This window comes from Cyprinus carpio, chromosome B4, assembly GCF_018340385.1.
Source record: "Cyprinus carpio isolate SPL01 chromosome B4, ASM1834038v1, whole genome shotgun sequence".
NCBI classification, from domain to species: domain Eukaryota; kingdom Metazoa; phylum Chordata; class Actinopteri; order Cypriniformes; family Cyprinidae; genus Cyprinus; species Cyprinus carpio.
In genome coordinates this window covers 6,764,913-6,778,478 of record NC_056600.1, presented here as the reverse complement: position 1 = coordinate 6,778,478, position 13,566 = coordinate 6,764,913, and the positions used below count along the sequence as shown (strand labels likewise).

At 36.0% G+C, this 13,566-nt stretch overlaps 1 protein-coding gene across 1 annotated transcript in view; it reads left to right on the top strand.

The window, feature by feature from the left end:
* Positions 1 to 12,757, top strand: part of LOC109105877 (metallophosphoesterase domain-containing protein 1) — a 36,890-nt gene extending 24,133 nt beyond the window's left edge. Inside the window, exons 5-7 of the mRNA XM_042721753.1 lie at positions 8,359 to 8,474; positions 9,632 to 9,745; positions 11,020 to 12,757. Of these exons, the coding sequence (XP_042577687.1) occupies positions 8,359 to 8,474; positions 9,632 to 9,745; positions 11,020 to 11,138 (349 nt within the window). The 3' untranslated portion in view covers positions 11,139 to 12,757. The remainder of the gene's footprint in view (positions 1 to 8,358; positions 8,475 to 9,631; positions 9,746 to 11,019) is intronic.
* Positions 12,758 to 13,566: the final 809 nt, after the last annotated feature.

The following is a 13,566-nucleotide window of genomic DNA, read 5'->3' as shown; positions in this document are numbered from 1 at the left end:
TTCAACATATACCCAATATCTATGCATCTGTGAAATATTACAGTTTCCTCTGATAAATTCTTCCCCAGTATTTAGAATGAATAAAACACACTCATTAATTGGAACTTGCTTATAATTGAAGCTGAAATGTTGAAGGTAAGTGTTCAGGAATTTGATGATGCATTTTTGCTTTGAAACAACAACAACAACAAAAAAATCTGTAAAAATTAGATCAAAAATACAAATACAGAAAAAAACAATATTTATTTGGGGCTTTTTTTTTATGGAGAACAGAAGAATATCAACTGAGGAGGGCCTTCACATATTATCATATAGTCAGACATTGTCTGGGGGGGTCGTAGAGTCTAAAAAGGTTGAGAATTATATATTATCCGACTTATTACATTGCTACTTGTTAAATAGATAAATAAATCTGGTGAAGTGCTGATTTAAGTTGAATTTATTAAAATATGTGAGCAGATATCGATCGCATAGAGATGCGAGAGATGTGAGAGACCAGCATAGCTTTGTAGGAAGAATGTGGTCAGTTTAGCGGCACTTTAGAACAATATTTGACAGAAGAATACTGAAACTGACCAATCAGAATCAAGTATTCCAAAGAGCAGATTAACACATTTAAATAAAGATCAGCTACTCGGAAAACCCAGGAGTTTAGTGTTTGTGCAGGTACTGATGCAGGTATACAGTATGTGATGAAAGAAAAAACTATTTATGTTAAGCAGACAAAACCAAGACAGTGTGAGCCTTTGGTTTTGTGTTTAAGAGAAAAAACTAATTTCTTATTCCTCTTTGTTTTTCTTCCACTCGATTAATTTTTGTCATCTCTTCTACTCATCGTTTTTGTGCCTCTCGTCTATTCTGCTCTTCTACATCTTTGTGAAGGACTATGGAGATTCTTTCAGGAAGTTTGTCTTTCATGGTATAAACGAGAAGTTTAATTTAGTATTGCTCGCGATTGTTAAACATCTTCGTTTCTTCTGCGGACACACACACACCTACACACAGTAGCAAGACGAGAGCTTCTCTGCAGATGTTGTCCATTGAGGCTTTTTTTCTTGCAGTAAGCATTTATTAAGCTTGATTTTTCAAAAGGAATACCGAATGTAGCTTTGCAGACGCAGAGGTATTTATTCATGCAACCACAGACGTTTAAGAACTGCTTTTAAGAATGTTTTGAAGGGCTTTTCCTTTAAAGTCAATCCATGCATTCTGTCATTATTTACTCATCTTCATATATTTCAAAACCTGTATGACTTTCTTTCTTCCATGGGAGACAAAGGGAATTTGCACTTATTCAAATTTGGCTTGTAGTGTCAGATTTGGCGTGAATAACATCATACTCCATTGGTTCTCGTTGTGTGTCTCGTAGCCAATTGCACCGCGCCAAATCTGAATATGCTAATGTGCTAATGAGATTCTCTTTTTATATTCATAATGCTGTAAGAGAGTCGTATGGGTTTGGAATGACATGAGGGTGAGTAAATTATGGCAGAATTCTCGTTTTTGCGCGATCCGTTCCTTTAAAGCCCTGCATCAGCTATCAACAATTCTGTGTATCCCTGCACTTGGCTCGTTATGTTAATCAGTGCTGTGAATGTTCCTGTTGATGAGTGTGAGTCCACACAGCTGTTCTGAAGTCTGCTGTGTGCCCAGGCCAGTACGTGTGTGCGTGTGTATAAGTTTGAGAGACGTGTCAGGCTGTGTGGGCAGATGTCTCTTTGCACAGATGGGTTTGTTACTGCTGGTTTTCGGACTGTCCGGATCAGATGCGGTGGAGCAGAAACATTCACCCAGGGTCCAAATTCATTATCCACCCCTCAATTTATACTTAAGACTATCATTAATGCTTAATTGCCAGCAGAAACCGTGGCCTGGTGGTTAACACACATGCTCCGACACATTGAGCTGTGGTGTTCCTTCGATTCATGCAAGTTTTTCTTATCTCCTGTGCTTTCTCTACTGTCAGTAATATTACTATAATTCTATCAGTTATTTTAGGTTTATTTATTTTTATTATTATTATTTTTTATTTTTATATGAGTTAAAATATTTAATGTAGGCATGGCATTTAAAATTGGCTTTATTATTCTAATGTGAGTGACCTGTCTTATTATTTTAAAGAATTCATGCATGCATTTATTTATTTTATTTTTTATTTTATTTTATTTTATTCAACAGCCAACCTCGATTGGTTTTCTTATGGATATATATTTCTTTGTTTTGGGGGCAGGGGGGGTTCTCTATGATAAAATCTATATATTTTTTATATTGCAAATTCTGCATTATTAATTACTAAATCTCCACTGTGTGTGTATTTGTAGATGCATGTGTGTTTATGAACGTGTGTGTGTGTGTGTGTGTGTATGTGTCGTGGCCAGTAGTCTTAGTTTCACTTTTACATGCTGAGTATTGCATAAGTCATGCTGGGGACCAAATGACCCATATTTACCACGTTTTAACCTAGAGCCAGACAGAGACAGAGTGGGGGACTCAGGCAAACAGTGAAGTTGTGCAGAGCATGTGCAGCTATGTCTGACAGAAATATAAACAGACCCACACACTCCTATCGGCTCAAGCCTGGTTTAATCCCTTCATTGTCAGAGACTGATATACTCTGCCTTCCAGGGTTTCTCTCTCTCTCTTTTTCTCTGGTTTTGTGGAGTGTGTCTCTCCTGCTGTGCTTCTCGGGCTGGAGCCCCATGTGAATGGACCGCTTGCTTCTCTCAGATTAAACATCAAAGTCCAGCCGGCCCAGCAGTTCGGCACAATACAGCACAGCACACTGTGCTAAATATACAACACAGCCTGAAAAATAAAGCTACAGTGTGCTGAATATGTTACACTGCCCAAATATACAACACTGGCTTAAAATTTAGGAATGGGTCACAATGATCAACTAGATTAGTTGATAGTTGACTAGTTTCACATATTTTCTTGTATAGTGTTTATTGTTTGATATACGTGTTGACAGCGTGCTGTGCTTCAACCCTTTTGTTAAAGTTAAATCTTTAAAGTCGGCATGAAATTTTAAATTCACCTTTCATACATGCATGTATAATTTTATTGAGTCATGTATTTTTGATTATCCATGATACAATAATTTGAGGTATTTTTTTATTTTAATTTAATTCAATAATTGACCTTATTTAATTATTTTTTATTCTTACTTCTTTTTTGATTCTATGTGATAAAATAAAATAATAAAATAAAATAAACTCATTAAATAAAAACACATTAATTGGTAATACTTTTAGTATTTTATTTTTATTTTATTTTAATTAACAATCAATGGGTAAAATCAATTCCCAACTTACATTGTTTTTTGTGTGAATCTATATTTCATTTTTTTTATTTTCTATGACATAGTAATTTGAGATATTACCAATTAATGTTTTCTCTTCTTCTTTAACAAGCCATTTCATTCAGAAATAGCATGTTTTCATGCCAGGAAAAGTTTTATTGTAGTTCATTCATAGCACAAGTGTGAAAGTGAGCACTTGTTTGATGTTGACAGCACTTCTAATATGCCGGTAAATCTCAGTGGACTGTTGTGACCTGCAAGCTATTAATTGAAACAGGCTCTCTTAATGAGGTTATGTGTGTGTGTGTGCACGGTAAAGAGGCTGTCTGATATTGCCTCTTAACTCTTCAGAGATGTAACGGCTTATCCCTGTAGATTCCCAACCTCCTCTTCTCTATACACACATCTGGGTCAGTGTCAGAAACGTCACATTACTAATTATTCACTTGCATACCTGCTACTGTGCCATGCACATACCCTATCTTAAATATGCACACACACAGAACAATGTGTACACCTCCTCTGTAATTAGGGTCAGGATACCACCAACATCTGTAATTACAGCAGCCACAGGTGAGGATGTTGAACAAAAGCTCTCTTCATTTGCAGTTAGCTTGTGTGTTTGTGTGTATATGTGTAGGTATGCATTGCAGTGTTCCAAAATATGGAGGCAGCATTTTAAGGCATCGTGAAAACTGTTTCACAAAATGGACAACTTAAGGGGATAGTTCACCCAAAAATGAAAATTCTGTCATCATATACTAGTTCTCAAGTTGTTCCAAACTGGAATTTCTTTGAATTTCTTCTGCGGAACATAGAAGATGTTTTAAAGAATGCTGATAACCAAACTAGTCCCCATTGACTTCCACAGTGTTTGTTTCCATACTGTGGAAGTCAATGGACCTTTTTGGTTACCAACATTCATCATTCAACATATCTTATTTTTTATTCAACAGAAGAAATACAACTTGAGGGTGAGAAAATGATGACAGAATTGTATTTGGGTGAAGTATCCCTTTAATTAAACCATCTAGTAAGATATACCTCAGTCCCAGAAAGCATTGCAGCTACATGTATGCCCACATTGATCATAATTAAAAATCAATTTTTCCCTCTGTTTTGGCCTTTCATCCACACTGAGATGGCGTTATTGTCCAGTGATTACAGAGCTTTTTGAAAACGCTTTCCCAAGTGGGTAAATTTGTTTTTCAGTATAGACTATGAAAAATGGAGGCATTTGAAAATGATGACATGTTTAGTCATGTGATGCATATTGTACCCATATATATTTTTGCTTGTACATGTGTTGGTGTGATGGAATATTATGTCTGTCTGTGTGTTTCTCTTTATCATCTCAGTGAGCTTTTATGATGTTTTACGCACGAGCAACAAGGTGATTTAAACATTTTCAGACTTTTCAGTGTGGATGAGCAACTTTTGGAAAACCTATAAAATGCTTAAAAACTTAAATGTTCAAGTATGGACGTTTTGAAATGAAGACAACATTTTTAAATATATCTGGATTAATGTGGACGTAGCCTGCAATGAGCTAATAGGATGCAGTAAGGGAACTGTTGATTACTAAAAACATATTTTTGTCGACTTTGAAAAGTATTGTTAAAAATAGGCTATTTTATTATTTTAAAAAAAAGTTATTTTATTTGATAATTGTATAAACTAAGCAACATGCCAACAGCAAACTCTATTGAAATCAGTGGTGCGTTTATTCTTTTGCGGACTTACTTCCTGTGGAGAAACACAGTGCACTGTCCTGGAAAACCTTTCAAAAGTTTTTTTCAGGCTTTAAAAAGTCATTAAAATTAATAAAATCTTAAAAGGTCGTGGAAAAGTTGTGGTAATTATATTGTCAATGTTACTTTTTTTTTAGTTATGCTCAGTTCAGAAGTATTTCTTCATTAGAATGCATCTTTAAAATCACTATAAGCCTGGAAAAGCCATAGAAAAATGAAAATTAGAAAGCGAGAACACAGTAGAGTGTTTCTAATCCATGACAGGCATGTCGCTTTAGAAGGCAGCTGATTGGTAGGTTGTAAGAAGGTTTTGAAATAGAGTGTTAGTGTATGCACTTGATGTAAGTAGGTCTCTTAGCACAAACTTTACTGATCCGTCAGTCACATTTTTCATATTTCTACTCCATGTTTTCTGCTTATCTCTCCCCAATTTTCATACACATTTGATCTTTCCACTCAAAGTGCACCACCTTACCAGCAGCATGAACTGATTTAGATTTCACATTGGTGTGAATCATTAATGCATTCTTTAAAAAAAAATCTACATTTTCTTATAACTCCCATCTTCTTTTCCTTTAAAATCCTTGAAGTTAACCAATTTGATGAAATATTGAAGCACAGGCACCCCCCCACCCCAGCCATACGTTTAAAGATTTATGGCAAAACTGCACCGATATCATTTGGGCAAGAGAGGTTTTGCATGCACTCTCTGATTCAAGCCAAACCATTCTTTACCCCTACTTTAAATAGACTGTTTTAAAGCCAGTGGTGACCAACAGACATTAACAACAGGGCATTTCTAGTCCAACTATCCAATTAGGTTTGGATTTTATTAGTGGTTCCTGCTAAAACAAGATGGATGATTACAAAAAGAATAAAATGCTCTTTTTCAATTGGCAACATGATACACTATAGACAGCACCTTAGCAATGTGGTGATGAGCTTTGCGTGAGCAAACACCCTTTACATTTGCTTCAGAAATTGAAAAATGTAGTTTGCAAAGTATTTTTTCTACTTTTGTGCTGATGTGGCATCATGGGAGTAAAGGCATGAAACCAAACAGCTGTCTTTGCTTTCTATTCACCTTGACAAATGAAAAAAACATCTGAACTGATAAATACACAGATGGTTTAGTACATCAAGTACACTAGTCATTCCTTGTCTCATTTGAAGGAATTACACATGTTAGTCTGATCTTCTGGCTTGATAAAATCACCATTGCTTGTGTTTTTAAGACATTTTAATGCCGTTTTTACAGCGTCTCCCTTTCTGTCTGTGTTCACACACAGCCATCTCTCTCGTTTTCTTTCTGTTTATTAACCTCTCTGCTCAGTTAGAAAAATCAGTTTGGGACTCCAATAATGAGTCCTTTCTAGATCCAGTGTAATTGAGACGTCCGTGTAAAGATGAAAATGAATATTTAAATAGCACCATCAATATGCAAAGGCCATTTTAAATGTTTTAAGATTAGAGATGTGAATTAATCAGACTGTGTCCGTGGCCCTTCGGATGTTTGATCATAAATGTTTAGACTCTGATGATAGAAGTGATTTGAATAATAATCAGATGAAATCAAATGAAAATAGCATTTACTTTCCCATGAGTCCCTTCTTACGTCTTGACCTTCTTGAGATGATGGAATCCAGGGCCGATCTGGATCGCTCCTCAAAGGCTCTGTGTGTGTGTGTGTGTGTGTGTGTGTGTGTGTGTGTGTGTGTGTGTGTGTGTGTGTGTGTGTGTGTTTGCTGCGAGGGACACTGATGCGTCAGCCAGCTATAAAAGTAAACGTTTCAAGTGACTGCTCTCTATAAATTACAAAATCCACGTAGAGGCAAGGGAACCTTCATGTGTAAACTGACACACACACACACTCAGAGTCTTTCAACATACTCGCACACATAAATGTGCAAATCCGCCACAGCAGAGGAAGATGGATCTGGGGACAGATTGTTAGTGACATGTTAATTTCTATACCGTCACTCAAGCTTGGTGCATCTGCAATCAAAGTGATGGGGCATAGGCAAAACCATCAACCCCCTCTCTATCCTTACATACTGTCTGTCTCTACCTGTTTCTTTCCCTTTCTTCTTGTTTTTCTGTTCCTCCTCCATTTCTCTTTTTCTATCCGCCTTCCCTATGTATATTTAATAAAAATGCGATCAAATATAAAGCTACACTTTAGATGAGGGAACACATATTCACTATCAAGTAAGAGTTTTCCCTCTATGAACTTCTATTTGCTGCTTATTGAGAGTAAAGTAAGGTAGTTGTTATAGTAGTTATGTTCAGGTATTGGGAGGGTTAAGGGATCTAAAATACAGTCATTCATTAATATGTGCTTTATAAGTACTTTATAAGTATAGTCATTATGTTAGTAATATGCATACTAAAAAGCAACTAGTTAATAGTCAGTAGAGTTCCCTAATCTAAAGTGTTACTAATATCACAAAATAAAAAATATTCCCTAATCTAAAGTGTTACTAATATCACAAAATAAAAAATATATTAATGTTTATTATGCAATAATATCATATATATATATATATATTTACTATAAAATATTTATTTACATATACAATAATATCATTATTTAAACTTTATGATTTGAATATATATATAATATTTATTTACTCTAAAACTAAATTAATAAAATAAAAAAACAAAAATGAATTTGAGTAGTTTTCTCTGTTTTGTTTATATGATGTTAAGACCAAGTAGAAATCTCTGCCAATCGATTCCATGTGCCGTGGATTGAACAAATGCACAAATGGTAATCCTCCTATGTGTTGCGCCCACTTACCAGCCTTTATGCTCAGTTTGGACTACTGGGCAAACGTTACATCACCTGATTAATATTCATAAGCCAAGCTTTTCAAATTATCTCTACGCCCCTGCTTTTTGGACAGTGATGGTAGAAGGATGACAGTAAATGATGGGAGGTGGGGAACGAAAAAGATGAGAACACAATTTAAGCCGTCCTTAAACCTGACTTTTTCATTCCTATTTAAACTTTTTTTTCTGTTACATTTTATAAAAGATATGAGAAAGTTGTCAGATCAAAGCGATTGCTATTTGTGATTTGGGGATTTTTTTTTTTTTGGTTTGTTATTTTATCGTCATAGACCCAAGATCTCTCACAGATACTCCATATACAGATTCTAATGGAAATGTCATCTTGTTTTCATCAGCGATAGAGCAGTCTGGGTAAAAGATCAGTGAAGCACCTGGTAAAATATTGGCAGTAATGTTCACAGTCACATCAGTAGGCCTTAACTGTGTTTTTTTCTCCTTTATGTATTTTTTCAGGCAGCCATGGTACTACGGCTGGGGTTTTAATCTACCACGAGGACAAGCACTGCTGGACAAATGGAATCAGATCCCAGATTCCACGGATATTCTACTCACACACTGCCCTCCTCTGGGTGAGACCTAAATCACACACACACACACACACACACACACACACACACACACACACACACACACGCAAAGCATGCAGTAATGGTTATTCCTCATTATGTTGTCTTCATCCTCGCACACGCACACTCTTTTGCTCTAAGGCTTTGGCAGATGGAGTTCCTACAGCAGGCTGCTAAACCATGCAACACTGAGATGCTGTTCGCAGTGCAGCAAATCCCTTCGCACATAATAAAACCTTCACACACACAGTCATATGTATCGAGAACGGAAGTTTATGCATCAAGACAGCTGCGGTTTAAAACACTAAGCTTTTGGGCATTGAGATTGTGACAATGTGTAATTCTCATGGTAAAGACGTCTCACTATACATTTGTGCAAATGACGTCTCTGAAGATTCACAGTGAGTCTGTGCAGTATGTATGTGTTGACATCAGACAACAGTTGTAAAATCAACGAAATGATCATTTTGGATTAAGTTAGTTCATATATATCAATTTTCATTTGCATGTAAAAAAACATTTAAAATACAGAGCAGATGGATGCAAGAACATGTGCTGTGTAAACAGTACTTTACTGAGGCCTTGAAATCATTGTACTTGCTCTATACTTAATGTAGATTTGGAAATCAAGAACTGATTTGATTTGGACCCAAACTTCTAGATGTGTAAATGCAATTAATTGTAAGAGGAAAATCAAAATCCAGGATGTGAATTACTAATCCTACTATGGCTAAGGATTAGCTCATGAATATTAATTAGTTCATGAATAAGTTGCTTGGTAACCTTCCTAGAGCGTCCAGTCAAATCATCAAGTTAAGACTTCACCCTCCTTGGGTTCTCAAATTAGCACCTTAGACATGCAAGATGCCAAGATGTTGTGTTATGGTGACTTTGTTAAAAAAAAAAAAAAATCCATTATTTCTTTATTAAAATTACTAAAACATTCAGAATATGAAACACTAAGTGGAATCAGAACTCCAGTCTTTAAATTTATTATAAATCTCTCCCCTAACTTGGTACGACTGGCATTTGTTCAGCTTGTAACTCTAAAAGCATAAATTAACCAAACTGTTTGTTCTAACATCATATATTTCTGCATATTCTACATATTTTCCTTTGCCTTGTGATGTAAATATTAGTCATTATACTATTTTTTATAGGTTTTTTGGACTGGGTGCCCAGGAAGATGCAGCGTGTTGGCTGTATGGAGCTATTGAACACTGTCCAGAGGAGAGTTCAGCCCAAACTACATGTATTTGGACACATTCATGAAGGTAATTACATGAAATGATCATTTTCGCAATTGTCTATAAATCACATGCATGAAATGCACACCGCCCTGTGATCTCAAACATATTTGTTCATGCTGCCACGTTAATCTGCCTGTTTTGGGGTTAGCAGGGCAGAGTCTCTCCCATGCTGCTTTGCCTTCTGACAGCTCTATAGCAAAAAACTAGATCACATTCATATTCACAGTTTATTTAGCACACACACTCAAAATGTTTTTAATAAAGGATTCTCATCTTAGTCTGTGATTTGAGTGCATTTAACATATGCAAGCTTGTGGTTTGTGCTTTGCATGTCTGTGTTTGACTCTGTGCCATGTTTATGTTATGGCACAGAAATGTGCAAAAACATCTCCACAGTCCACACATAGCAAAACTCCCAGCCGTTTGCTGGCTGTTATGTCATTTTTGCTGTTTGCAATTTCGTAGCAAATAAATTCTTAAAAGTATTCATCCCTCATTCACACTGCATGATTATTTGTACTTACCATTTAGCTTTTAACAGTTTAAACCTTGTTTTTGACTTTATTAAAGGAATAGTTGAAAATTAAAAATTGCTGAAAGTTTACTTACCCTCAAGCCATCCAAAATGTGAGTTTGTTTCTTCATCAGAAGAGATTTAGAGAAATATAACATTACATCACTTGCTCACCAAAGGATACTCTGCAGTGAATGGGTGCCGTCAGAATCTACAATTAATCCATACGAATCCAGACCATCAATTAAAACACTGTTTACAATAACATGCAAATAGAATGCAAAAGAGTTCTAAACGAATATGTCTGTGGATTTTGATGTCAGAGGACAACAAGTGATGGACTTTTTCACTGGAGGAAGCGTTATTATGGATTTTGGACTCTGGATTATGTTATTTTGGCCAGAAGTGACAGTTGAAAGTTAAAAATCACAGTTTTTCTCTTCACAAGACATTCATTGATTAATTGAAGGACTGGAGTCGTGTGGATTACTTGTGGATTATTGTGATGTTTTTATTAGCTGTTCGAACCGTCATTCTGACGGCACCCATTCACTGAAGAAGATTCATTAATGAGCAAGTGATGTAATGCTGATGTTCTCCAAATCCAACAAGCTCGTCTACTTAGATGGCCTGAGAAATCTTCACATTGGGGTGAAATATTCCTTTAATATTTTATATCGTGTTCACCTTTTAAAAGCATGTGAACGTATTTTCACGAAAACATCACGTGCATGACGTTTTTCAACTTAACAAGTAGTAATAACTTTTTGTTTGTGTGAGCTAGGTTACGGTATGATGACCGATGGAACCACCACGTTCGTTAATGCCTCCGCATGCACGGTGAACTTCCAGCCTATGAACCCGCCCATCGTTTTCGACTTGCCCAATCCCAGGAGCTCATGATTGAACTGGGACCCGCCCACTGCCCCCTTCTTTCAATCAGGGTCCCTTTTTGAATGTGTACGGATGCTGCGTAGTGTATATAGGGCGGACGAGAGATGCTAGTTTGGATACTCCCAAGGATATTTCCATCCATTTTTGTGGCATTCTGCCTCTCTGACACGGACGTTTGAACTGCTTTCTGAATTTGACTCTTGTGTTGCACTTGAATCGGCGTGACAATCGCGTGTACTTAAAGTCATGGAAACCAGTCAGTGCTGGAGATGATGGAAAGCCAAGCTTTCTTCTCATTGGCTGGCATTTATTTAAGGAACTTTGTAACCTTGTAGCCTCAGTGGACATCTGACTTGGAAAAAACTTTTTTCTGTTGCTCTGGGTCCACTCTTGAAAGTTACAGGATGTGCCCAGAGAAAACACTGCGCTATGGTGCAAACAAGTTTGTTCAGGGTCTTTACCATTTCTATCCTTCTCTCTCTCTCTTTCTCTGGGTCTCAGTCTGTCATCCTACTTTTTCCTATCTGCTCTGTTGTTATGTTCCTTTTTTGAACTTGGGGCCATGTTGGGTTTCACTGGGGGATGAAATGGCCCTAAACAGGAATGTAACATTTAAAATATTGATGGTAAAAAAGAAACAAAAAATATTTTCCAGTGTTCTCCACATTTTCATGCCTTCTTTATTGTTCGATTTACTGTAAACGTGTAAAACTGTGAGTGTGTTTTCAAGCAAACGGTCCTTTACTAAAGCAGTGTGGACTTTTACAGTAGTTTGAAGTGTTTGTTTAAGGTCAAATATTTAAAAGTTCTTCTAAAGCGCCGCCGTTAATGTCCCTCCTCCGAATATCAAAGACTTGCCATGCACGCAAAGTGCACTTTTCATTACAAGAATATGTTGCACTTTGATCCACATGCTCCCCACTATAATTTATTAACATTCCTCCTGGCGATAATTTATTCCCATGTGTTTTACAGCTCTTCAGCATTAACTGTGTGTGGCATTAGGCCTAATATGATGGTTCTGTTAGATGTGCAGAGGGTTTTCATCTCCTCCATATAAATGGATGAATAAAAATGAACAAATCGAACAAATTATCACTCTGCATGTGTGTGCGTGCGTCTGTGGGCTCCTGTGTGTACGAACGCGATCAATTGCTCCTCTTTCATAGCCTGAGGAAAAGAATGAATCAGAGCACTGAGAGATCGAAGAGATAAAAAGAAAAATATTGGAAATGCCAACTAGGAAGGATGAGCTGATGTCTGGGAGACGGATTTCTGTCTCATCTTTCTTTATTTTTTAATGGTTTTTCTTGCTGTTTGTACACTTGTTTGCATTCGGTCAGAGGTGCTTCGCACTCTCTTGTGGCTTACCTCTTTTTTCTTTCTTTATTCATTTTTGCCCATATAAGGCCTTTTCTTTGAAGACGTTGTCGTCAGGTTTACTGCTGTGTTTCAGTTATTTTTTTCCCAGCATGCTGTTTTGAATTTCCAAACAGATTCTGTGCATTGTTAATTCATTGTGTTGTGAAGTTTCAATGATAAAGATACAATTTGGGAGATCCTTTTGTTTTTCGTCACTTCATTTTATGCCATCTAAAGAGTTATGGTGTTGAATAAATTCTAGCAGAGATGAATTCTCTTACAAAACAGCTGCTTTTTGTTCTGGAAAAGAAAATTTACAGGAGAAAAAAAAAAGAGTTAAGGTCACTACACACTAATATTAATGCTCCACTAATATTAATGCTCCAAAATTGTTCAGCGTTTCAAACTCTGTCTTCAATGTGAAATAAACTGATATAGACAGGTAATAACATCATCAGCTTATCTGCTTACAGGAAGTTACATGATTTATAAACATAAATATAGGAAATGGGGTTATTTTACAACAGCAGTAGTATTCTATACCAGTAAAAATCCACATTATTTAATATATTTTGAGAATATTAGGAATACACCGATATTAAATTTTTGACCAATTTTTTTTTTAACTGATCATTTTTGGTAATTATCAGTAAGCTGATAATAATTTTCTTGTCATGGCCAATAACTTATAAATGGCTGATATTGAAATTCAGTAATATTTTGTATTTATATAAATTTAAAACACTTAAAAGAAAAATCTTTTATTTATTTAGGCATCACATATTTGTTCTATCGATTATGAAAAACATATCACTTAAGACTTGCTAAAGAGTCTTGTTAAATTAGAGCTTGTAAAGAATAACTTACTTTTGACAACATCTGACACTTACATAATAAAAATGTCAAAATATGAGAAAGGACCCTACACAATGATATATCTAATATTGACCGATACTCATAAATTAAAAAAAAAACTCTAACATCAGCTGGTTACCGATATAATGTGCAAACAAAAAACTAGGGGTTGTACTGTGTATGCAAAAGATGAAAAATCATGTGACATCCTGAACGCATG